General features: G+C 31.9%; 1 protein-coding gene across 1 annotated transcript in view; it reads right to left on the bottom strand.

Moving 5' to 3' along the window:
* Positions 1–24,631, bottom strand: part of SEMA3E (semaphorin 3E) — a 234,294-nt gene that overhangs the window by 77,294 nt on the left and 132,369 nt on the right. The window contains exons 2-4 of the mRNA XM_006925735.2: positions 23,884–24,044; positions 12,409–12,468; positions 9,907–10,026 (exon numbers count right to left, since the gene is read on the bottom strand). Of these exons, the coding sequence (XP_006925797.2) occupies positions 9,907–10,026; positions 12,409–12,468; positions 23,884–24,044 (341 nt within the window). The remainder of the gene's footprint in view (positions 1–9,906; positions 10,027–12,408; positions 12,469–23,883; positions 24,045–24,631) is intronic.

Genomic DNA, 24,631 nt, shown 5'->3' with positions numbered 1-24,631 from the left:
TCACTGTAGCCTCAAGATTAACAGTTAAAAAAAAAAGTCCCTTAATTACATACACTATGGTTCATTCTTACTATGAAATACTATGCAGCCATTTAAATAAATGAGATAGAATTAGTGTGCCCTTACATATATATATATATGTACATATATATGTATATATATATATATATAGCAATGAAATATCTTTTATTAAAATTAACAAAATCAGAACTTCAAGTAGAATATTAACTTTTTCTTTTTGTTATTACACATACATGTACAAACGTTTGGAAAGATAAGCATCAAACTATTAACAGAGGAGTTCCATGGAAGAGGTGGGCAAAAGCTGGCACTGGAGCACTTTTGTTTTTTGTTTTATTGATTCCTTCCATATATTCATATTTTTAAGTGGAATAAAAAGCCCTCATAGTAGAGCTCATTGCTTTCTAAGGGTTTGATCTGTTACTTCTTTAATCAGTTATAGTTCTGGCCCAACATAAGCTTTTCCTGGTCCCTCATTCCCCAGAGGCCAAAAAGAAAGCTACTCAGCAACACAGCATCACCCATTTCTGTCTGTGCCTTCTGTGCTCTCAGGCATGTGGTTCCGGAGAGTGAGGCTACTTACTAAACTGACTCGTACACAGAAAGCATAGAAAAGAGAGAGCTATAAGTGAAGTGTATCAAGCAGCCTACCTTTCCAAGAGCTTTCATGTAATCATTCTCAGATAAAAACCACGGCAAGGAATCCTGTTTTCCTTCCCACCAGATCATATCACCAGCTTTTATTACTATGATTGGCAGAAGAGAAAGATCTAAAAGAACAATCCCTCTATTTTGACACATTTTTAAATAATTCTAGGAATTTTAAAAATCACAAAAATAATAGACTGAAAGCTCCTGGAGAAAGTGTCATGCTCACTTTTAATGCCCCAGGGATTATAAGATTGCCTTTTCTATCACCTGCACCAAAAAAAATCTGATTTGCAGTAAAGAACATAGAAAAAACAATGTCAAAAATTACTGAGCGTCCGATGAAAAAGATACAGCATTTCTTTTAACATATTGGTTCTATTTGTCTTCTAATGCTAATTTCTAAATAATCAATCTTGATACATTGTGATATGAAATTTGAAATAGCTTTCTTTACTCAAAAAGTCTTTTTTTTTTAAGAAAAAACTATTGTTATATTGTCTTTTTTCGATAGCTACTATGTTAGTGTAAATAATTTCCTCTTTCAATTTAACTTGTAACATCTATTTCAATGTATAAAAGGTTTCCATTCTCTCTGCTTAAAAAAAAAAAAAAAAGTATTGTCAGGTAATTTCTATTTTCATTGCTCATAATTTCCATTACACTTCCAGTCAAAATACACATACAACACTTGGTCTGCAGAATGAAAAAAAAAATCATAGACTGAGGCCAAAATAGAACATAAACATGACTTCATAGAATGGTAGACTTTACCTTTTAATCACTTATTTAGGAATATAAAAAATTATCACTATTTTTAAGTCACTAAAACATTTCTATATACTATTTTTACATGAATGAATAAGAAAATTACAGACCAGAGTTAACCTTCAAAACATGTGACTAATAAGATTTATAAAAATATCTTGGTACAAACTATAATCTGGGCATTTTTGTTAAGCAAATACCTATTTAATATATAAATTATTTGGAAGTATAAATGTTGCTAAATAATCAATGCAAATTTTTGTGTATCTATTCTATTAAAATGGCTAACAGTCACACAGGATTTTTACAAAATTGTTTAAAAATTATTACCTTTCACATTTTTCACCTTTCCAGGTAACTGCAGCTAAACAAATAGAAATAAACAGGTACCTAACAGAAACCCATCAAAAAACAAATTTGAAAGTCTTTGGAATTTTGTGGATTTAGAAGCTGGGTGTGGCAAAAGTTAATATTAAAGAAAATAATTTGTGAAATCAAGATATAAATATTTCTTTGTGAAAAAAACAAAAAATTATTAAATATGTGGCATATTGATCTTAGTTATGTACAGTAAAATACCAATAGCAGTCAAAACTCAAATGGGTTAACTTTTAAATTTCTAGAAACTGTTAGTAATTTTACTGGTTATCTCAACGGAGTTTTTACCTTGTATTATAAGCAGAAACTAAACTTTAATCTGCTAAGAAACAAATATTAAGTACCTGTGAGGAAAATATATCTACTAAAAATCCATGTATTTATAATATGTATATTTTAATCTAATTTGTATACTTAAGTATTATTGTTTAAAAGGATGTTTTCAATACTTTTTGAAAATAAAGTGGTCAAGCTCTAAAGGATCCATGGGACATTATGTAAAATGTATGACTCTAAAAGGCAAGAATCCTGTTGCGTCTAAATAGTCATCTCTTGCTATACATTATAAAATATTTAACTAACGAATATAAATAACTAGAAAAATATATCACTTCCAGTTTACAAAGTACAAATATGAACTAACTTGGTAAGAACATTATTTTGGTACAGTTTCTAACGTATTTTCAGAGATATATACTGGATTAATATACATATATGATTTTGAAGCTGATAACATCCCAACTTAAATAGCTAAACTGCTACTTTCTGTACTAGAGGAAATGTGTCAAAATCATATACTGAAAATGAAGAAGTAAATTATTGTTTATCTTTGGTGCCAAATACATTTGCATGAGTAACTTAGTCAATATATTTAAAAACTGATATAAATAGGTTTTAAATTAAAATACACTGAAAAAATTATAGCCTACACTAATGAAATATGGCAGAAATTTATATTCAAATGCTTATGCTATCAAGGACAATCAGATTTTCCCATGTTTAGTCATATAAATTTTAGAGATGACCCACAAATTCATTCCTTAATCTTTATGGTTCTTGCAAGAAGGAATGCAAGATTCCTTCAAGAGAAGAGCCATGGACAAAGTTTAGAAAAAAATGACTTAATTTCTTACCTTTCCTCTGTGCCTTTGTCTTATCTCTCCAAGAAACATCCTTTTATAACACGTCTACTTATGCAATCTTCCCTTCATACATGTGTAAAGGATAGTATGGTAGGCAGAATGCTAATGGTACTCAAGATTCTCATCCCCATGTAGAGACATCCTATACAATCTCCATCCCTTGGGTGTGGGAGGGACCTACAAATATAGTGTTAAACCACTCTCAAGGTTACAGTATTTTATATGGAGATGATATAGTAATTCTTATGATTACATTATGTTAAATGACTTCTTCATACTAAATTGAAGAGACAAATTCTCCTGCTGGCCTTGAAAAAAGTCTGCTGCCATGTTGTGATGTTGTGATAGGGTCACGTGGCAAGAAACTGCAAATTGCCTCTAGGAGCCAGAGTAGCCCTGGTGACAGCCATCAAGAAATGGAAATTTGAGTCCTACAACTGCAAGGAAATAAATTCTCTCAAACTCAAGAATTTGAAATATAACCCAGAGCTCCAGAAAGACCACAGCCTAGAAAATATCTTGATTTCAGTCTTGAGAGTCCTGGAGCAGTAGAGGCAGCTAATCAGTGCCTGGACTCCTACCCTTCAGTAACTGTGAGATAATAAATGCATGTTGTTTAAAGGCACCAAATTTTGGGTAATCTGCTTTGCAACATAGGAAATGAATACTAAGAGTAATATAGTAATAACATTGTGCTAAAGTCATCTTGTTCTAAGAGCAACTTAGGCTGTTAAGTAATAAAAGTGATTTTAATTTTTGAGGAGTTCAGGTCTTTGCCAATTATCTAGAAATATATGTTTTATACCTGAATCCCTGGAGTTTTTGTCTGTCCTCTACATTTAACACATAATTTCCATTTTCTTTGAGTGATGAGTAAAATTAGAGGTAGATACAAGCTTGTAGTATTTTATGCTACTTTATATTTGTATAATATTTTAAAATTTAATAGGTGTTCTAAGATTTCTGAGTGGATAACAACAGAGGCATACATTCTATTCTCCATAAATTCTCCCAGAATAACAGATGGATAAACTAGGAATGCAAAAGCAAAACTCACTGACAATGCCTGTAGAAAAACTGGCTGTTAAGACTCTCCATGAACCTCCAAGCACAAGGAGGTATGGATGAACTACTGTGAACTATAAACCCCGAGTATCCATATCTTGTAGAAAAAAGCAGAAAGAAGCAACCAGGTTTTGTTGAACATGAGAAAAAAGAACTCTCAAATTCCCAGTAAGTACTTACTGATACTGTAGCATTACTTTAGAATGGTAGCTGAACCTAGGAGAGATTTTTTTGCTGATTTAATCTGCAGGTGATTGCAAAGATTCTATAGGAAGGCTGAAGCCTTGTGAATCCTTAAAATTAACCAGCTCATCTCTTTTCCAAGAAAAAAACTGCCAAGAGTAGAACACAAGTTTTTCAAAAAAATGATAAAGAACATCAAGGAAAAATCAATATCCAGATAAAAGAGGAAGATGTCATAGCCAGATGAAAAAAATATGGATATGGATATAGATAGATAGATAGATAGATAGATAGATAGATAGATAGATAGATAGATATGGATAAATATATATATATATACACACACATTTTAATAATTCACACAACAAACAGAATGATGAGTTCTAGCATGTGAAGCTAGACATCTATTCTGATCTACACTTCCCTTCTAAAAGTTGAGGAAAACTAATTTTATATAATAATGAGCAACAAAGATTCCAGCTGAATCCAGTACAATTTTATTATAAGAAAAAGAATAAGAAAGAGAACAACATTACTACAATGAAAGTTTGTCAAAAATACATACCACAAAATGTATGAGGACCAGCCATAACTTAGTATTTCAAAAGAAGCAAAAATAAATTAAGAAAATAATAAAAGAAATAAAATAAAAACAAATCAAATTTAGAAAAACTCATATAGTAGGTGATAGAATTCAGGAAGTTATTTGAAATAAAAAGAAAAATATTTTGAAAATGAAGATTAGAAGGGGCATAAGAGTAAAAACAAAACAAAATAAAAACAAGAGGAAGAAGTGAAAATTTAAACAAAACAAAAAAAAGAAAAGTAATTTGATTTGGGTGCTTGTTACCCAGGGGGATTCCAATTGTGGAAATGATCGAGCAATATATTCACATGCGGTATACTTATTTACATTATACTTCAGTAAAATATTAAAAATAATGAAATAAAGAAAGATAAAAGTGATTCAAAAGAAGGTTGGCTTCAACCCTTTATGCCAGAAAACTATGGTTTGCATCCACATTTTCCTGAAATTCCTCCAAAGGAATAAATGTCTCCAAAGACTTTTTAGGTCCATTGACATTTTGACTCTTTGAGATGTCTAACATAATCAATAATTATGTTACTAATATACTAATATAGTAAGCACTCCCTAATTTCTGTGCTATCTAACTCTCCTATCTTCCTCCTAATCCTTTAAGTCACTCTTTATTAATCCCCTTTGAAAATTTTTCTTCCTTTGCCAGCCTTTCAAACACTGGTGTTTCTGGACTCCATATTCAGCTCTTTTCCTCTTTTACTCAAATTCTCTTTCTAAACAATTGATAACATACCTAAAGATCTCAGCTTTCACACAAACACACTGTTGGTTGTCTAATCTGCCTGTCTAGTTCAGGTCTCTCTGATGAATAATAGCTCTTTATAGCCAACTATTAATGAGATCTCTCCATTGAATGTCCAGCAGTCTCCTCCTTGGCAAAATGTTTCCCACCTAGTCCTACTTAACTCCAAGAAGGTAAGTGGTTAAATCCTCTTATTTGATAAATCACTTAAGTTTCTCTATCTACTATCCTAAAAAGACCTTCTTTCAACACTCCTAAACCTTTTATATCTTTCCCCATACTTCTTTTTCGTAACAATTCTATTTCTAGATTAAACAGGTAATATTACTGCCTTTATTTTGTCACAATTCAGTCACTTGTTAATCTTCTTCATTCTAATTATTCATCCCTTTATCAAAACTGCCCTCTCTGTAGTATTAATGATGTTGTCTGTCATTTTTACATTCTCACAAAAACCTATTCTGCCTCCTTGAAATAAAATTAGAATAGTTTTTAAATTCCCTTTCATTAGCAACATTCAATAAAATGTTGAGTTATATAAACTCTCATGCTGAGCTCTCCTCTTTCTCACCTCAATTCCACACTTCTTTTTCTTTGCTATTGTGGCAACATGATTAAATATCCTCTAGATCCTATAATTTCTGTCTTTCGCCTCTCTGCTTGAATTAATCCAAAATATTACTAATGTCATGTCAATCAAACACTCTGCTCAAAATCCTTCATGGTCTCCATGCCGTCTTTAAAATAACTTAGAATGCCACTGTCTAGCATTAAAATCCTCCACCAATTTGCCCCAGCTTTATATCTTGCTGTTCCCCAAACAACTAGACAAATGTCTGCAAACTATCCCATATGTGCCTGCTTCTGAGGTTTTTAATCAAAGTATTTGCCTTGTCTTTCATGTAAAATTTTATTAAGCTTACGAATGGAGTTTGGGGAGTAAATCTCAATACTCTTATTATCATACAGTCATAAGTTCCTCTTATGACATACAGAATTCTTTGAAATTTTTAATCATATTTAATGCTTAGATAGCTACATGAGGAAAATACTCAACATCATGCATATTAAGGTGAATTACATGGAGTTCTACTTCTGTTAATGACAATGCAGCTTGTGGTGAAGTAACTCTCCTACAGATAATAATGATGATGAACTAAGTTAAAAATATAAAATAAAATAAAATAAATAAAACACAAAATATAAAATAAAATAAAATAAAAAAATATAAATATAAAATATATAAAATAATTTAAAAAATATTTGAAGGCACTGGAGATCAATTAAGAGTAGATAAATATTGAGCATTTTTTTCAATCAAGGAAACCCCCTAATGCATGTTATGAGGAAGCTAGAATCAAGCAGAAAGCTAGAGACTGATCAGCTTGGAAAATTACAGGACAGAGATGTGAAGTACCAGATCAGCTGAAAAGTAAGAAGATATATCCAGAAACAGAGAGACACCCTGAAATCTGTGTATATATTCTCTCCCTAATCCTTGGCTGACACCTAAACTGCATGTGCAAACAGACCACAAAAAGCAGTGGCTGAAAAGTTGAAAGAGATTTGTGGCTGCTTCCCATCACAAGGGAGTTTTTAGTTTGAGTCTAGCCAAGGAAATCCAGAATAAAAATATACGGTCTGTACTGTTTAGTACACAATAAAAATTACTAGATATTCAAAGAAACAAAAAAATATGATTCGTAGTCAATAGAAAAAGCAGTCAATACAAACTTACCTGAGGTGGACTCACATGTTAAAATTAACACACAGGGATTTTAAAATAGTTGTTAAAAACATGTTTAAGTGTTTACAGGAAAATATGGTCATTATGAATAAAACTTTGGGGGAGTGCTCAGTATGGAAATGGAAAATATATAAAACGAAGCTTCTAAAATTGAAAAGTATAGTAACAGTATGAACCACAAATGGGGTGGGCTTAATAACATATTGGAGACATCAGAAGAAAGGATTAATGAATTTGAAAATAAATCAATCGAATTTGAAAAACACAGTAAAAAAAAGATTGAACAAAAATGAACAAAATCTCACTGATCCATCTTATCTGTGGGACAATGCCCAACAGTATATCAAATTATATATATACATATATATGTGTATGTGTGTGTGTGTGTTTGCATGTGTGTGTATATATATCCCGAGAAGAAAGGATTAATGAATTTGAAAATAAATCAATCGAATTTGAAAAACACAGTAAAAAAAAGATTGAACAAAAATGAACAAAATCTCACTGATCCATCTTATCTGTGGGACAATGCCCAACAGTATATCAAATTATATATATACATATATATGTGTATGTGTGTGTGTGTGTGCGTGTGTGTGTGTATATATATCCCAGAAGAAGAATAAGAAAATAAAGAAGATATATTATTTGAAATAATGACCAAAACTTTGTCAAATTAGGTGCAAAACCTTGCTTGGTATTCCAAGAAATATAAATACCAATCTCCCCACCACATAAGCACACTATAGGCGCACCATAGAAAAACACATATTATCCAAGAACCTTGCTTGGTATATAATGACCAAAACTTTGTCAAATTAGGTGCAAAACATAAATTCCTGTATCCAAGAACCTTGCTTGGTATTCCAAGAAATATAAATACCAATCTCCCCACCACATAAGCACACTATAGGTGCACCATAGAAAAACACATATTACACATCACGCACATAGACACACTATGGAAAAACTGCTGAAAACCAAAATATTTGAAAATCTTAAGAGATAAAACAATTACAAACAGAGTAATGTCGATATGAATGAAATCTGAGTTTATATCAGAAAGAGATAGAAGAGAATAAAGCATTTTTGAGACAATGAAAGAAAAAAAAAGAACCCAGTATTCCATATCGAGGGAAAATATCTTTCAAAAACAAAATAAAAGCATTTTTAGATAAATGAAAACTGAGAGAATTTGTTTCCAATTGTTCTGTATCTCAGATGCATACACTCTGACTTCGTACATCTGTATACATGTGTTTGTGTATACATATGTATGTTTATGTGTATATACATATGTGTACTTTTTACATTTGTATATATGTAAATATACTGACTTTGCAATGGACTGATTTGTCTTCCACAACCCTGTCTAAAGTTCTCCTGTTACATCATCTCTACTGTTTCTTTAAAATTCAGTAAATACGCTGATATGTTTATGCATGCTACTTAGCTTTAACCTACAACTCAGGGTGATTAGTTAAGATTTAAAATACGCTAATCAAAAACTCTGCCTATAAGGATACTTAACAGCTGAAGTACCTCAGTCAGGGCGCTCTCCAGAGACAGCTTACAGTAAGCACTTCAGATATTAATTACATGTGCACTTGAGTGTTAACTAAGTATAAGGAATATCAGGAATAATTTTTCACTAGTGAAATGAATGTTGGTCTTTATATGTGCAGGCTGAAAATATTTTATAGTCACTGCTGTCCTTTCTTATAAGTGGAGTAGAAGAATCAAGAGTCTAGCTGCTTAACTACAGAATACCTAGAGCTCTACTTTATCTGTGTCCTGTTTTAACGTAGAATTCTGCCTTTGGACCTAAATGAAAAATAACAGATCTTGACGTCAGAATATTGTTTAATATGCTTCAGAGTGAAACCGTGCTGTAAGGTGCTTGAAAATGTGCCTAAAATAAATGAGAGTTGAAAGTTGACCCAGTTTGTTGAAACTGGTTATATGACTGATCTTTGAGCCTGCTTGTTAGTAAATTTTATGTGTGTGGCAGAATTCTGTTGAGATTCGCTCTCATTATACCACATCACTCAATGGTGGATTCTGGGGGGAAGATATGTATATAGCTCTCACCCAGTCATATTTAGCTTGTCAGTTTGCAATCTCTCCCCACCCCCAATTCCACCTCCCTACTTCATCTGGCTAAGGAGTAATTACAGAATCAACAAGTCCTTTGGATGTCCTTTATAAAATGTTATATTTAGCAATTTTATTTATATATATTTACTTATTTATATATGTATACATATACATACATATATATTCATATATATTTATTCTAATTTGGTGCTTATATTAATAAGAATTCATAAGAACACAATAGAGAACATAGTTCAATATTAAGAAATATTTTAAGTAAACAAATTAAGTAAATGAAATTGTTCAGTGAATGAATACATAAAGAATTAATTGGTTCTTAGGTTTTATTGCTGACAAAGATTTCAAAGGCTCAGAGAGGAAAATTATTTCTCTGACTCAAGCAAACTAAATCACAAGTGCTTTTCTCTTTCATTAGAGGAAATGCCACAACCTTCTAAAACAAAGTTCTTTTAATCATTACTTTTACTGATAGCAATGAATGAAATCATCTTACCTCCAAATGATATCCAACTCTGATGAAGGCACAAAGTGGGTCGAAAGCTCCAGTGCCACAGGTCAGAAGGTGTGTCCTATTATAGTGATGCAAAACCCGAACATAATTTGCACATTCACTCTAAAGCAGAAAAAAAATAAGAAATTGGTTAGTGGAATAAAAATGTTTAGCCCTTTTTTGATTTGTTTCCCTAACCTTAGAAATCTCATGTTTAAGTCTATCATGGCTAGAGGAGTCAAGAGGGACAGATAAAGAAAGGACAAGGACCATCAGAAGAAGAGACAAGAGTGATGGATGCACTTTTTAGTTAACAGCGATGTACGAATTATGTTTAATATAATGAGAGTGTATTATTTTCATGTATTCTACTACACAGTGGAGGAATAAAATAACACTATTTAGAAATTTATTCAAGCATAACAATTTGCATGGCAATATGTTCCACTAAGCAATTAAGTTATTCTCACTGCTGTTATTTTTTTAAGTACATACAAACAATGAATCAGCATTAAGTCAGAAAACCAATAATTATCAAATTTCACTACTCACGAGAAAACATATGCAGACTTTAGAGCATTACAGTTTTCATGTTTGGAAAAATAAGTTATATCTTCAAACTCATAAATTCACATAAAGCACTTTTATAGTGAATTTTCAAGAAAATAGAAAGCTAGCCAATAAAAATAACATTTATACCCATTACACTAAGATTACAGTCCAGGGATCAGCACAATTTTTCTATAAGAGACCAGGAAGTAAATATATCTAGTTTGTTGGGTGATCTGATTTCTACTACTTACCCTTCTGGTTGCAACTACTTAAATCTGCAGCTATAGCATGAAAGCAGCCACGGACAATACATGAATAAATGTGTATGGCTGTGTTCCAATAAAACTTTATTTATAGAAGCTTGCATTTGTCCAGGAGCTCTAGTTTGCTTATACTGGGATTCAATTGTAAGCTTTTTGAGGACGAAATCTTTATTTTGCAAATCTTTGTATTCCTACTTAATTAAATGCAGTATCTAATATATATGACATACTTAAAGTTTTGATAAATCAATCACTAGGTGAGTTTTATGATCTGGTATGTTGAATGAAAAAAATTTAAAATTGTTGCATATGAACATGACTAAATTAATTCTAGCAAACACTGTGTTGGCAAACTAGGCATTGCTACTTTATTTACAATAAATAATGAGAGAAATGCTAATCTTTTTAAATATTAATATTACTTTAATATTAATATATGCAATAATCATTAAATGTAATGTTTTATAAGAACAGATTGTGACTTTAAAGTCTCTCATATAATAGTATTAATATGAAAAATCCAGCAGAACCATCTCATCATAAATGATTCAGATTATAGCATTCTCTTGATAAGAATAAGGAATGCACTACTGAACTGATTATTCAGGGCACACAGATATATTTATTTCTTTAATTTCCCACTTGTGTAGTATTTTATTCTGTGGATGACCCATATTTTTGAAAAATCTACTCATTCAAGCATGGAGAAAATATTTTATTCTCATATTAGTATAAGCACCTGCTTTTCATCTCTTGAAACACTGTCACAACTTGACAGCCAATTAGACCACATTTTGGCTCAGCTGGGCTTAGATTGACATAGCATAAAAGTATGTTCAATTAGTCAACATAACACTCTAGACCAGAGGAGCAAGGAGGTTTTGATTCATTCCTTGGCTGTGACCCAGTTACTTCAGAGATTCAGGAGTTTGTATAATGTACGTTAGTCTTTTAGATGGTATTTTGTTTTATTATTGAAAAAAAGAAAAAGAATAAGTTTACTTTCAAAAGGAAATGTTCATGCCATCCTCCAAAGACATGTATGGTGTGAATGGCCAGCTCCCCCTAGCATGTGAAGGTCCCTCTTTCACTCGTTTTTAGTGTGCTAGCAACTGCGTTGGGGATGGTGGTCCTGCACAGCCTTTTCCCACTCACACTGCAGGGAACCATGGAGAAATGGAATTTTGATTCTGTAGGTATGACCCTAGAAATATTGTGAAATACATAAGGCATGTTTATTGCCCTTGCCCTCTTCTTTCAAACTTCTTTTCTTTCTCCTTTTGTTTCATGTTTCTAATTGACTAAACAAATGAAATGAAATCTCACAAAGTGTACTTAGCTTTTCTTCGAATTGACAGATTGTCTGCAATTGTTTTTTCCCAGATATATAGGAAATGAATATTAGTATAAAGAATTTATAAATCTGACTTGATTAAAATATAATAAAACAAAATAAAAACCAAGTTCTGGATGGTACCTCAGCTCCCTTTAACTCTACATTAATATTTAAATAATTATATGTATATAATGTATATGTATGTGTACATATATATATATATATTCTTTTTTCTTCCTTAAATAAATTGCATATATGTTTTTTAAAGCAAATAAAAGGTTAGGAATTCAGTCTTTTGTGATCGACGAGAGACATAATTGATGATTGGTGTAATTTACAATGAATAATACTTACCGCATCTTTTCCTTTCATTATGCATTCTTCTATTTTTAGTGCTGTACTAGGCCAGTGTATCTGAAATAAAATATAATGCATTATTATTCAACTGCACATAAAAATAAGCCACACTGGGAGACCATTACATTTTTTCTGCAGTTCAATACATTTTCATTTTATTCTCTTTTATGAAAGGATAAAACAAGACTTTATCTTCTTCACATTATTATTTGCACAATTAAGACACTTATCTTTGAGTTTTCACTTCATGCTAAACCTGATTTTTTAAAAAATCTTTTGGAAGGCTCACATCATGTCTCAGCCCTTCCGAGGCTGCCCAAACCTTAACCAGCCTCTCTTTGTGTTTAACCTATCTTATATAACCTCCGCATTCCAGTCTGTCTCCTGAACCTGTCTGCCCCCTTAAGTCAGGCATTTCCTTGAGTTCCCTTTGCGTTTTTTACCACTTAGCACAGAACTTGGTGTGTGCTGAACTCAGCAACATTTACTGCATGAAAGGATTAAAGCATTAATGACTCTTTAAGGTGCTTATTTATAAAGTATCACCTAATAATACACTCTGTGATGGTCTTTATATGGTTGTCTTTGTTTTTTGAAACATTAACTCTACCAGTTTCCCATTGCATTTTAGAAATTTTTCATTATATTTCAAGTTTTTTGATTTCTTTCTTGAAGAGGGAGTCTATATCAGATATTTATTTATTTATTTTTTAAATCTCTAATTATACCTAGTACTTTGCTGGGGTCACAGGCAGAAATCATTAAGTACTTGTTATCTGATGCCACACATTTATGACTGTGAAGTGTGTCTTTTTAAAGAAATAAACTTTTTCTATCTTTTTTTTTTCTCAGACAGCTTCTGTTCTTTTTGCTTGAACTATAGGATTAATTGTACTATGTATCAGACAGTACGGTAAGAACCATAATTTAGTTTTCCTTTCTTTTGCTTGACAAACTCATGTGCAGAGGTTTGAGTTTGTCATACTACTCAGTTCATGGCTCATTATTATCATTGATCTTGAAAGGTTCCTTTCTTATTTTATTTCCTGCCTTACCCTCCTCCATGTTCTATTTGCATCCCTCCAAGGGGAAATCATTGTAAACTGTTACTGGCACTTATTATTTGTTTGCATATAGTCTTATAAAGTGTATATTATTGCTTTTGTATACATATTCAAATTTATGTAAATGTTATTTTTAAATTTATGTAAAGTCTTCCTTATATTTTTCATTAAAAACTGGGTTTTTAAGATTCTTATACATAGTTCTATGTATACATATAGTCTGTTTTATGAATTGTTTTGCAATATTTAATGTAGAAATCCCACCCCTACATTTTCTTATCTACTCTCTCAGTGATGGACACCCAGACTGCCACCAAATCTCCACCACATCAAATGATGCTTCTTTGTACACATCCTTTGGGATCTGTATAAGAATATCACTGGCATGTACGATCAAGAGCAGAATCACTGAGTCTTAGAGTAAGCACATATTTAATGTTAATGTGGTGCCAGATTGCTCTCCAGAATGGTGATATGTTTATTCTCTGCCAGCAATCTTCACTGACACTTGGCATTACCAGCTTTCTAAATTTTCTACCAAGAACTTTAGACTCACATTTAATTTAATTCTTATTACAACTTTATCAAAGAAGTAGTATTATTTGGGAACTTCTTTAAAAAAACTGCATATTTCTCTGTCTAACTCCACAATGCAGAGTAGATCTATGGATGAGAACCAAGGAATGTGATCCATTTGAGTAATTGTAGCAACTGGTAAGTTCCCAAATGGTTTCCTATGCTTCAAGACCTTACGTCTACTAGTTAATACTTTATCCATATATCTGCTGAATCAATCGCCATCCCCAAGTAGACTGAAAAATCTCAATCGGCCTCTTTCTTGTATCTCTCTTGGAATTCCATTGAGCACCTTCTCTGGCTAATTTATCATCTTCATGGGCTCTGTCAGGTAATGATAGATTCTATTTTGAGGGATATTGACTCTCACCAGAACACTTTTTAGTTTTTCTTCATTGCTTCCAAAGGCCTGCATCTTGAATTCATATGCACTGGTCCATAGAAATCCTAAGATGTTCTGTCTTCCTCTCCTACCTTCATGGTTGCTTTGAGCCAGGATACATCAATATTTCTTTAGTTACTTTTCGTTTTGTAGGCAATCGCCTTCCATTCTTAAGTCAACATTATAGTGAAGGAATATAAATTTCCTAGTAGAGTATCTTGGCCTCTCAAGATATTTTTTCTAAAAATAGTCTTTTCCTCCTTAGGATATTTAAGAGTCTTCAGGGCCTAGATTGAAAAGAATCCGTGAATACAACCTTTACTATCAGGAGACTCTATTGCTAGGCGGGCCAGTATGCCAGATTCTTTTTTCATGGTAATTTGTTTGTTCCCTGAAGATCCTTATCACCTCTCCTGGATGTCTTCCCTCTCTCTACCTACCACCATCCCATCCTGTGTTCTGCAAGCCTGGAAGGACATTATGGTTATTAAGCTACATATTAGATGTTGTTGATTGAAGGTATTTTTTATTTAGTGAGTACACTATTTAATTATTTTTAATTAGTGCCCAATATTAAAAAATGAGAAATTTTGCATAAAAATCCACATTTCTGTTTTTTTTTCCTAGAAAAATCAGAAGACAATCAACAGGTTTGCATTCCTGTGTAGAGTTGAAAGTTTGAAGTATTCTTTTAATGGGACAAACATTCTCTGTTTGCCTCAGACTTTTCTTTTACCCAACTGGCCCTTGTGGGCATTTTAATTTTTGAAATCTGATATATTTATTTGAACCCCATATATGATCAAGATTTAAGCTTTATATGTAAAGCTGTACCCCATAAAATATCAGGTTAGGTACTTAACATTCTAGAAGTAGAAGAGGCTTGTCATTTACCTCATACATTACGTAGGCAAATCCAATCCCTGATACATAAAAAATATTGGGAATTCATAAAACTGGTGACAATAGCATTTTATTATGATGATGCTTATATGATTATATTTATTATCATGAGAATAACACTCTATGGTTTGATTTATAGGCATGTAATATTACTTTTGATGTTCTTATTAGTGTAATGCTTTCCCCCCCAACTTCTTACCAACAATATTCAACATAGGTGTTCTTTTGCTTTCATAGTGCAAATTACAGACTTTTAAATAAAAACATAGGAGATTTTTTTTTCTTTTTCTTTTGCAACACACACACACACACAAAAGATAAAGGAAAAATGTAGGGATATAAAAGAAAACCAACCAAAAAGCCAAAAGCACACAAATAAAATTCTAGCATTAATGTTCTTGATTGTAGCAGTGAATCTGTCAGTGGATTATATATGATTCAGAAAAGATATCACATAAATACAATAATATCAGGTTCAGGTTCAGCCCTGCATCAGCCTTTGGAGAGTCACTAATACCATTATAAAGGTTCCTGGAAGTGAAGCTGTAGAATTTATAAACTTTACTAATCTATTATTTTGGAATACAGCTATATTCATCACTATACCACTAATGCACACTGATTCATTATTTTGGAAAAAATGCTTGCATCGAGAGAGATTTTCTCAGATGATTTCTAAAATCTATTCTAACTTAGGGTTCAATTGGTTTTGGAATTATAATTTTACTGTGGATGCATAAATTATTCAAAAGTATATGTTAGAAGGTGTGTGTGTGTGTGCATGTGTGTGAGAACATAAAGAAAACAGAAATTCATTTTAGCATAATCTATGATGAAAAATTTTCATGACTAATTCAATTATTATATGAATAAATTAGAGAATATCTCATCTGCAATTCAGAATAATGCTTTGTATTCTTAACACTTTTAACTTGAGATGCAAGGCTCTTTCTTCTTAGAATATTAGCATCCCTTCTTACTCATTTTTCATCATTATATAAAATAATGACTTCTTTAAACTGTATTTCTATAATTTCAAAGTATTAGATAACTTAACCAATTCTTTCGAAAAACATATCAAGTTCAGGTTTTCAATGATAAAATAATATCCAGGTAAAAAAATAACCTTAACATATTCTACTATATTCTCCTAAATCACTGCTGTCTGATGACTATTTCTAAGATTATTTAAATATAGTTTGGGAGCAATTCTTTATAGCATTTCTACACATCAAGTGATAGCTTTTTTTCCACACTGCCTTTCGAACAGTCTTGAAAGATAGAGATAGAATCCTTGTCCAGGGCAAATGGAAGATCCATTTAATGTACAAGCTAATAAAGATAATGTCTCCCTCTGGGGAAAAATTGGATAGGTTTGCTAGCAGACCCCTTATAAAATTGGGAGTTTTCTAAGCTTGAGGTTGGTTAATTAGTATAACATATATTCACTGGGTGTGCAGTGTCTATCTAGGCTGCTATGCCTCGCACCCTATTGGACTTGAGGGGGAAACATGAAGCTCATGCTGCATGCTGTGCTATGAGTAATAGAGTCCTTTGTCTCTAACTCAGGAGTTTCATGTCTTCTGCCAGCATCTATGAAATTATGATAAGCTAACTTTTCTTGAAAATGAGATAAAATCTCCAATGCTTCACAGTCCTTGACACAAACAAAAGATAATATATAATGGGATGGTGAAGAAATAAATGGTTTTTTCTAGGATTGTCAGAAATAGTTGTTTCTAGCAAGACACCTAAAAATGGCAACTGCACTAGGAATAAGGAAATCATTATTTTAGGCACATCTTTCAAAGTGTTTCACAACAGAACCTTTCCTGATAACGTTTTCAACAGATAGTATCTCTCTCTCCTTTGATCCTCTATATTGTTTTTCTTACTTTCTCTATCTAGGACTACAGTGATTTATGTACTTAACTTTAGCTCTCTTATTAGACTAAAAGTTATAGAGAGCAAGGCAGTGACTTATTTTTGTATCCATACCAATACCTACCTGGCACAATGCCTTAATTATGGTCACTGCTTATTCAGTGACTAATGATTAACTTCTATCAATCAACATACCTTTATCGCATTCTTTGAAAAGTCAATTTAATAAAGAAACTTACAGTAAAGTTTGAGAGATAAGATTCACTGACATGAACATGCTATAATCAGTGTAAAATGAATGGGATAAGTAATTTCCAGTTTAATCAGGAAGGAAATCCTGTAGGATTTTAGCAATAATCTAGACTTTGAAATACTGGTAGGATTTCTGGGAGCAGAGAAAGGATCTTAACCAGATCACTTTGGATAGATGGAAAGGAGAGATAGAACACACACCACTGTAAAGTCCAACACACTGGAATTTTCCAAAGGAACAATGTAATTATAAGTTCATTCAAGTTTTTTTGTTGTTGTTGTGTTTTGTTTAAAACAAAATTTAACAGGCTCAGGATTGTATTCAAATGCTCATTCAGGTGGAAAAAAATGACAAAGGCCTCACTGGAAATGGAAAGATATTTTAAAGCCATAATGTATAAATGTTCTGCCAAGATAGTAAGGGAAATGATTTTCTTCATTTGTTTTGGCAGCCAGAATGTCTTTTGGTTCTGCTCCAGAGTTTAATATCAACAAAACCCATAAAATTAAGCTATTTGTTCTGCACAAAACATTTATAAAGGCAGTTAAACAACAGGGTGTAATGATATTTCCAAATTCTCCGCACTCAAAAAGGTACAAAAAGCAAAAGGTTAAATACACATCATTTCATCAGATTACTCCTACAATATAATTTAATTGTTTCAATGCACATTAACAGGCCATTTACTATTCTTGTATATCTCAAAGGAGAAAAATAAAATAAAAATTCAATTACAAAGTAATTTTTTTCTGAACTCCCTATTGAGTCTCATAATTATACCAGAAATAAGGATTTAACAACTGAGTCTCATAATTATACCAGAAATAAGAATTTAACAACTGATAGTTAGAAGATATTTAGAGATTTAGGAAGCAGAAAAATATGAACAAAGAAGAAATAATCTGTCTAAAAAAATTATTGCCTTTTTTATTAAAAAATAAAAATTATTCGGTTATTATAAATTTCTCTTAATGGAATATATTTAAGTAAATAAGACACTATTGCAACTTCATCTAATATTCCCTTCTTAATTCTATTATTACAATAAAAATATCTGTTTATATTTTAGTTTTCCTTTATACATTTTACATATATGTACAGTACATAAATGTCCATTAATGTATATTTTAATTGTATACCCTATAAATACTATTAAAATTAAGAAAATATATTTTGAATACAACATATTAAGAGTCCTAATGGTTTATAAATGGTAGTCTTTAACTCGACACGCATTACCCTTCTGAGTGTGTATATTTTTATGCTTAATTATAATGACTATCATTATTCAAGTAGTTTATATGCCAGAATTTTAATTTTTTGGACTACAGACAAGATTTGTACATGAAATGTTTATACTCCAAAGCATTTGAATTAGGACTATATTATAACTACACAAATATTATTGGCCTGACACATGCCCTTTTTAGTGGATGACATTTACTCAATTGCTATCATTAATGTGAAATTGCATCTGTCATTTATGTGAAAATTATAGTTTAATACCTTTCTCCCACTCAATAAAAAATTAAATTCTAAAATACAAGATTTTTTTACTTTTGATGCAATAAAGTTGAATAAATGAGAAAGTATAAATATTTTTATAAACAAATTATTTAACAGTTATATCTACAGATATCCAAATTAAATACTGTAATTTTAGCTTAAAATAATAGTGGTAGAACAATTTAGGAGAAGAAAGCCAAAATATAGAAATAGAAAAAGTATGGTAAAAGTTTGTTAGAAAAATGTTTATTATTAAATATGAAATAGTCTATGAAGTCCCATAAAATATAGTTTAAATAAACAGACATCAATTTTTGATTTCTTCATGGAATAATAAAATTTGATACTTCGAACTAGTTAATAGTTTTGATTTATTTTTTATTTTTAGGCAGCCTTAGTAATTCTAAGATTGCACAGATTGCAAAGGGTTATACAGATGGAACACAGACATTCTACTCTCTTATCTGTGGTTGAATACTGAAACCTCCTGGGCTCTCTACCTTTGCCATAAATAAACAAGGGGATACAACTCCTTCTACTGTTCAGTGTATTTTCTCTACCATTCACCAACAACTAACTGTTCCACTAGTTTGTTAACCATTACTAGGGTAATGTGTAGTCATGCAAAGGGAATAAGAACCAAGAGGAAAAAAAAAAACAACTCATAACAAAAGGGAGGACTAATGGTACACTGAAGATCAATTTGGGAGGCATGAAGTTCACATGAAAGAAGTTATCTGGTTCTCAATGATATGATGTAGTGGAAAGAGCATAGGCTACTAAAATAAATAGACCAGGTCTTAAATTCTAACTGCTACTTACTGGTTTTATTACTCTGTTCTCCTCTTCCTTCCATTTATCTGACATGCTGCTGCTAAAGCAATCACACTAAATTATAATTATGTTATGCACTTTTTGAGAATTTCCCACTAGTTCCTGCATTGCCTACATGATTAGTTTCAATAGCATAGCAGTCAATATTCTTCAGGATCTGGTCTCAATCATATTTTAGTTTTTAATATTCACTCTGCACCCTGTTCCCACCAACATGCCCTCACCTCACCTGTTTACTTCAGCTATGGATATCAGTATTATTTCAAACTGTTCTAAAATATTCGTCCTTCTTCCCTCTCACTCTACTCCCACTACCAATCTGTGCAAATCAAAATTCCAACTGTCATTTAAAGTCCAATGTAAATTATACGTCTCCAGGTAACCCCAACTCTCAGCTTTTGTATACTCTCTTAGTATTTTATTTGGATCTTTATTCTAGCTATATTCAAATTGTGCTATGAAAGATATGTATATATGTATCATCCTCTTTACATTATAAAGATATTATAGTTCATTTTATAGTCCCGAAGCTTAAGCCTCAGGACTCCTTCCTGAAACCTATTCTTTCATGGTCCTGTAAGGGAGCTTAGAAATTTTGAAATTTATGTAAGTTTGAATTAGTTATATTTCTTGAAGAGGTCTACCAAACTGTATACACTTCAGTCTCCACAAATGAGGATTTACCCTTGCGTGCAGGAAAGTTATTCAATTAAATAATTTATATGGCTACTTTCCTTGACATCCTTGCTGGATGACACCCTAAGGCTTCAATGGCCACATACTATTTTATTTAGCTCCCTAAAATGCAATTAATAAAACCTCATTACCTTCCAGGTGTCTTACTCTTATATAGTCTTCATGGGTCATTTTCTTGATAAAAAAACAGTTTTTCCAGCATCAAAGGCCTGAAGGTACAATTAGGCCAAAACGATAAAGGAGAATAACTGGGCGATTCAATTTCTCCTACTCTAAAGCAGAATGACATTAGAGTGGAAAGCTGCTATCTCTTGGTTTTAGTTCCACATAGAAAACAAACAGCTGAGAAAAATTAAGAGATTTTGTGTACAAGTCATCTTGTTATAAATATGGATTCCAAGGACCTATTCTGTGAGAGATACATGATCCTGATCCAAGGACAACTATTTAAGATCTACTTCCTTAAAGCAGATTCTCAATCATCAGGGTTTCAGATCCCTTGAAGGATCTATTAATATTCACATACTCATAATTTTAATATGTGGACTATATTAGTTTGCTAGAGCTGCCGTAATAAATATTGCAGACTAGGTGATTTAAGCAACAGAAATATATTTTGTTCTGAAGGCTAAAAGTCCAAGATCAAGGTGTTGGCAGGATTGGCTTTTTCTAAGGTGTCTCTCCTTGACTTGCAGAAAGCTGCCTCCTAACTGTGTCCTCACATGGTATTTTCTCCGTGAGTGAGCATCCCTGATGTCTCTTTGTGTGTCAGAACACTCTCTCTTTATAAGGGTGCCCATCAGATTGTATTACCACCTACTTTAATGGCTTATTTTAACTTAATCACCTTTTTTAAAGCCCTATCTCTAAATACAGTCATATTTTGAGGTACTAGGGGTTAAGGCTGTTTTTAAACACACGAATTTGGGGGGATTCAACTCAGTCCATAGCAGAGATGTTTCTATGTTCCCCATACTTGTGATCCCTATCTTATATATTCCTTCATAGAAGAGTGGAGAGTGTAGATAATCTGAAAGAAAAAGCAGAGCCACATGGTAAACACCATGTTTAGTGGGGAATAGACCATCCAAGGAAGGAGGGAAAAATGCATTGAATTTGACTGGAAGAAAGAGGTCATTGATGATCTCTGAGATTTGTATGTGTCTGTGTGTGTATAACACAATACGTGCTTCCATTTCATCCTGAAACTACTAAGATGATAGTAAAAAGGACATAAACCAAAAAGTATAAGTAAAATTTGAGTGGATATGCAAAAGAAATAGCAGCAACATTTTGGAAGTTCTACAACATATAGACAATTGTTGACTGGCTTTGCACTCTAGAAAAACTGAAATCTAAATGCCTGCAAGGTAAGCAGGGAGCCAATAAGCAAGTTGATTCTTATTAAAGGAACTGCAAAAACGCTCAGGAGTTGGAAACCCAGGGTCCCTCTGAGAATGAGGAGAGGGGTAGATATGGGTGAAATCAGGAGAAATGGCTCAAAGTCTATATGATAATAGAGGCATAAAATTGAAAAAAAAAAACTGAGTTACAGAAATATTAGAGTCAATAAGAAAATGGAAGGAAGAAAAAATAATAGAGAAGCAATAAAGATTTTCTAGAGCTGAAGGCCATTGAGTCCCTGTAGAATATCCATTTTCATCCCAGCAAAATGAATGAAAAATGATCAAATCTAAGAGAAATTTGAGAAAATTTTAAAGTATAGAGATGCACGCATGGTGTCAGCATTAGTGGGTAGAGTAGCAGGAAACAGGCCGTAGAAAGGCATCAGACTTCTTAGTGGCTGTACTGAAAGTTTAAAAAGAATGAAGCAATATTCTCAAAATTCTGAAGAAAATTATATTTCTTTTAGAATTTTATATCTATCTATCAATTATGTGTGAAGTTTAAATAATATTATTTTCAAACATACAAAACTCAAAATTTTACTTTGAATCCTCCTTCAAAAGCTAGTAAAAAGTGTGTTTCAGTAAACATCAGACTAAACCCATAAAGAAGAAGACATGGGTTCTATATAAGCTGGAGAGCGAGGGGATTTCCAGGATGATAGCACAGTTAAACTCCAGGTTGAAAAGAGAACCTAGAAAGATATCTCTAATTTAAAATCCAAAACCTTGGAATCGATGGAAACCGATTCATTTTACTATATTGAGAGCAGTATAAAAAACTGATAGTTTGGTCAAAAATTAGTGGAAGTAATATAAAAATCTAAACAAATGAAACCATGGGATATTAGTTAATCCCAGAAAAAATACAAAAATGCAAAAAGTAAACCCAATGAACTATTTTTTCTAATTATAATAATGTAAATAATTATTATTTAACTATATTTGTGGTATAGCTATATTGAGTTGGGGGACTGATGAATGAGGAGTACTATTGAAATGGTGCAGAGTAATAAAGCCTAGTTGTAGGCACTACAAGAAAAAAAAGCTCATCTTCTCTAACAGAAAGTCAAACAGATAGTGTGTAAAATCTTCGACACTAAGAAAGCAGAGTACACAAACTTTGCTTAGGAATATGGAGGTAAGTACCCCAAGAAACAAACAAAAGTTTTAAGTGATTTCCTTCAGGGGTTAGGAACTGGCAGAAATAAAGGTATGCTGCTTTTCATCATAAGTTTTTTTAATCGACTTAAAAATATAGACATTGATCATTTTAATAAACATAAAAATAAAAAAGTAAATTATAAAGAAAATATATTGCATAATAAATAAATTTATGCCCCAAAATACTATGGTCTAAATATTTCTGCATGTTTTATGTAAGGTTGATAGGGGCCTGAAAAAAATTTAGCTCAATTCAACTCTGTGTAATCACAGACTATAGAACTATCTTTCTTATCATAGTTAATCTTTTCTTGAAAATGTTGGGCACTTGCTTATTTTAATATTATACTTCAATCTACCAGGTTTAAGGAGCGTCCACCTGAATTAGTGATATTACCAACTGAACTACATGAGTAAGGTATATTGAGATCACATATCCATATTCTTTTGGGCTGGGATATGGGGAGTAATATTGCTGAGAAGGACTGCTGGTAAATCATCATGTTCCAAATTCAGGTCTCAGGGTGTGGTGACAAGGGCCATCACGAAAGAATAATGTCAAATGCACCAATATGAAGTTTTCTGAGAATACAGAGTTTAGTGATGGGATGAAAATTCAATGTTATATATATTTGATGATTTATAAACTTTTCTCAAGATGATTTTATTTTAATGACTATTTTATTTCTTTCAATAAAAATATCCTTCAGATATTTAAAAAAATAATCCAAATAACACCTATGCAAGAAGATATGTCTCAGCCCCTTTCTTTCCCACCTGAAATACAGTCCGATATTTCCATACCTCTCTATAGCCATTGCTGATTTGTTCCAAGCTGAGTGAATACACAAGATCCTTGCCTCCCACAAAGAGTCTCTCTTGATATTCATCCAGCAGCATTGTATGGAGATCAAGAAATCCAAAAGGGCTATGAAAGACTGATGTTCTGTTTAATTCCAAGAGCTCTGAAATGCAAAAGGAAATGAACGCTAAACACGAGAAAATACAAATATCTTTATAATACTTTTCTCATGGCTCTATTTTTATACCTATTGGAACTGTGTAGTCACATTCATTTTATCAGAAATATAAAGCACTTAAAATCTATTACTAGAAAAGATTAAAAATAGACACTGTATTAATAATACTGTATTGTGTATTTGCAAGTTGCTAAGAGGAGAGATCTTAAAAGTTTTCATTACAAGAAAAGAAATTCTAACTATGTGAGGTGATAGATGCTAACTAATCTTGTGATAGTCATTTCTGAATAAACACATAAATTAAATTATATGCAGTCTATTTTAAACTAATATAATGTAATATATCAACTATATCTCAAAACAGAAAAAAATTAAAAAAACATGTGCATCATGTAAAAAATAGAGTGTACTTGGGAATAAATTTTAATGTGCACATATTAAAATTTATTATGTGTATGAATCTAAAAACCAATTCAACTTAAAATGTAAGGTAAATAGTCTATGCTTTTAAATACAGAAAGAATTATCCTTCATGATCTTTAATATAAAAAGCTGTGTGGAAGTTACTGTAT

The sequence above is a fragment of the Pteropus alecto genome, unplaced genomic scaffold (genome assembly GCF_000325575.1).
Source record: "Pteropus alecto unplaced genomic scaffold, ASM32557v1 scaffold69, whole genome shotgun sequence".
Classification (NCBI taxonomy): Eukaryota; Metazoa; Chordata; class Mammalia; order Chiroptera; family Pteropodidae; genus Pteropus; species Pteropus alecto.
Note: the sequence above shows the minus strand (reverse complement) of the source record. Positions and strands in the feature narration are given on the sequence as shown.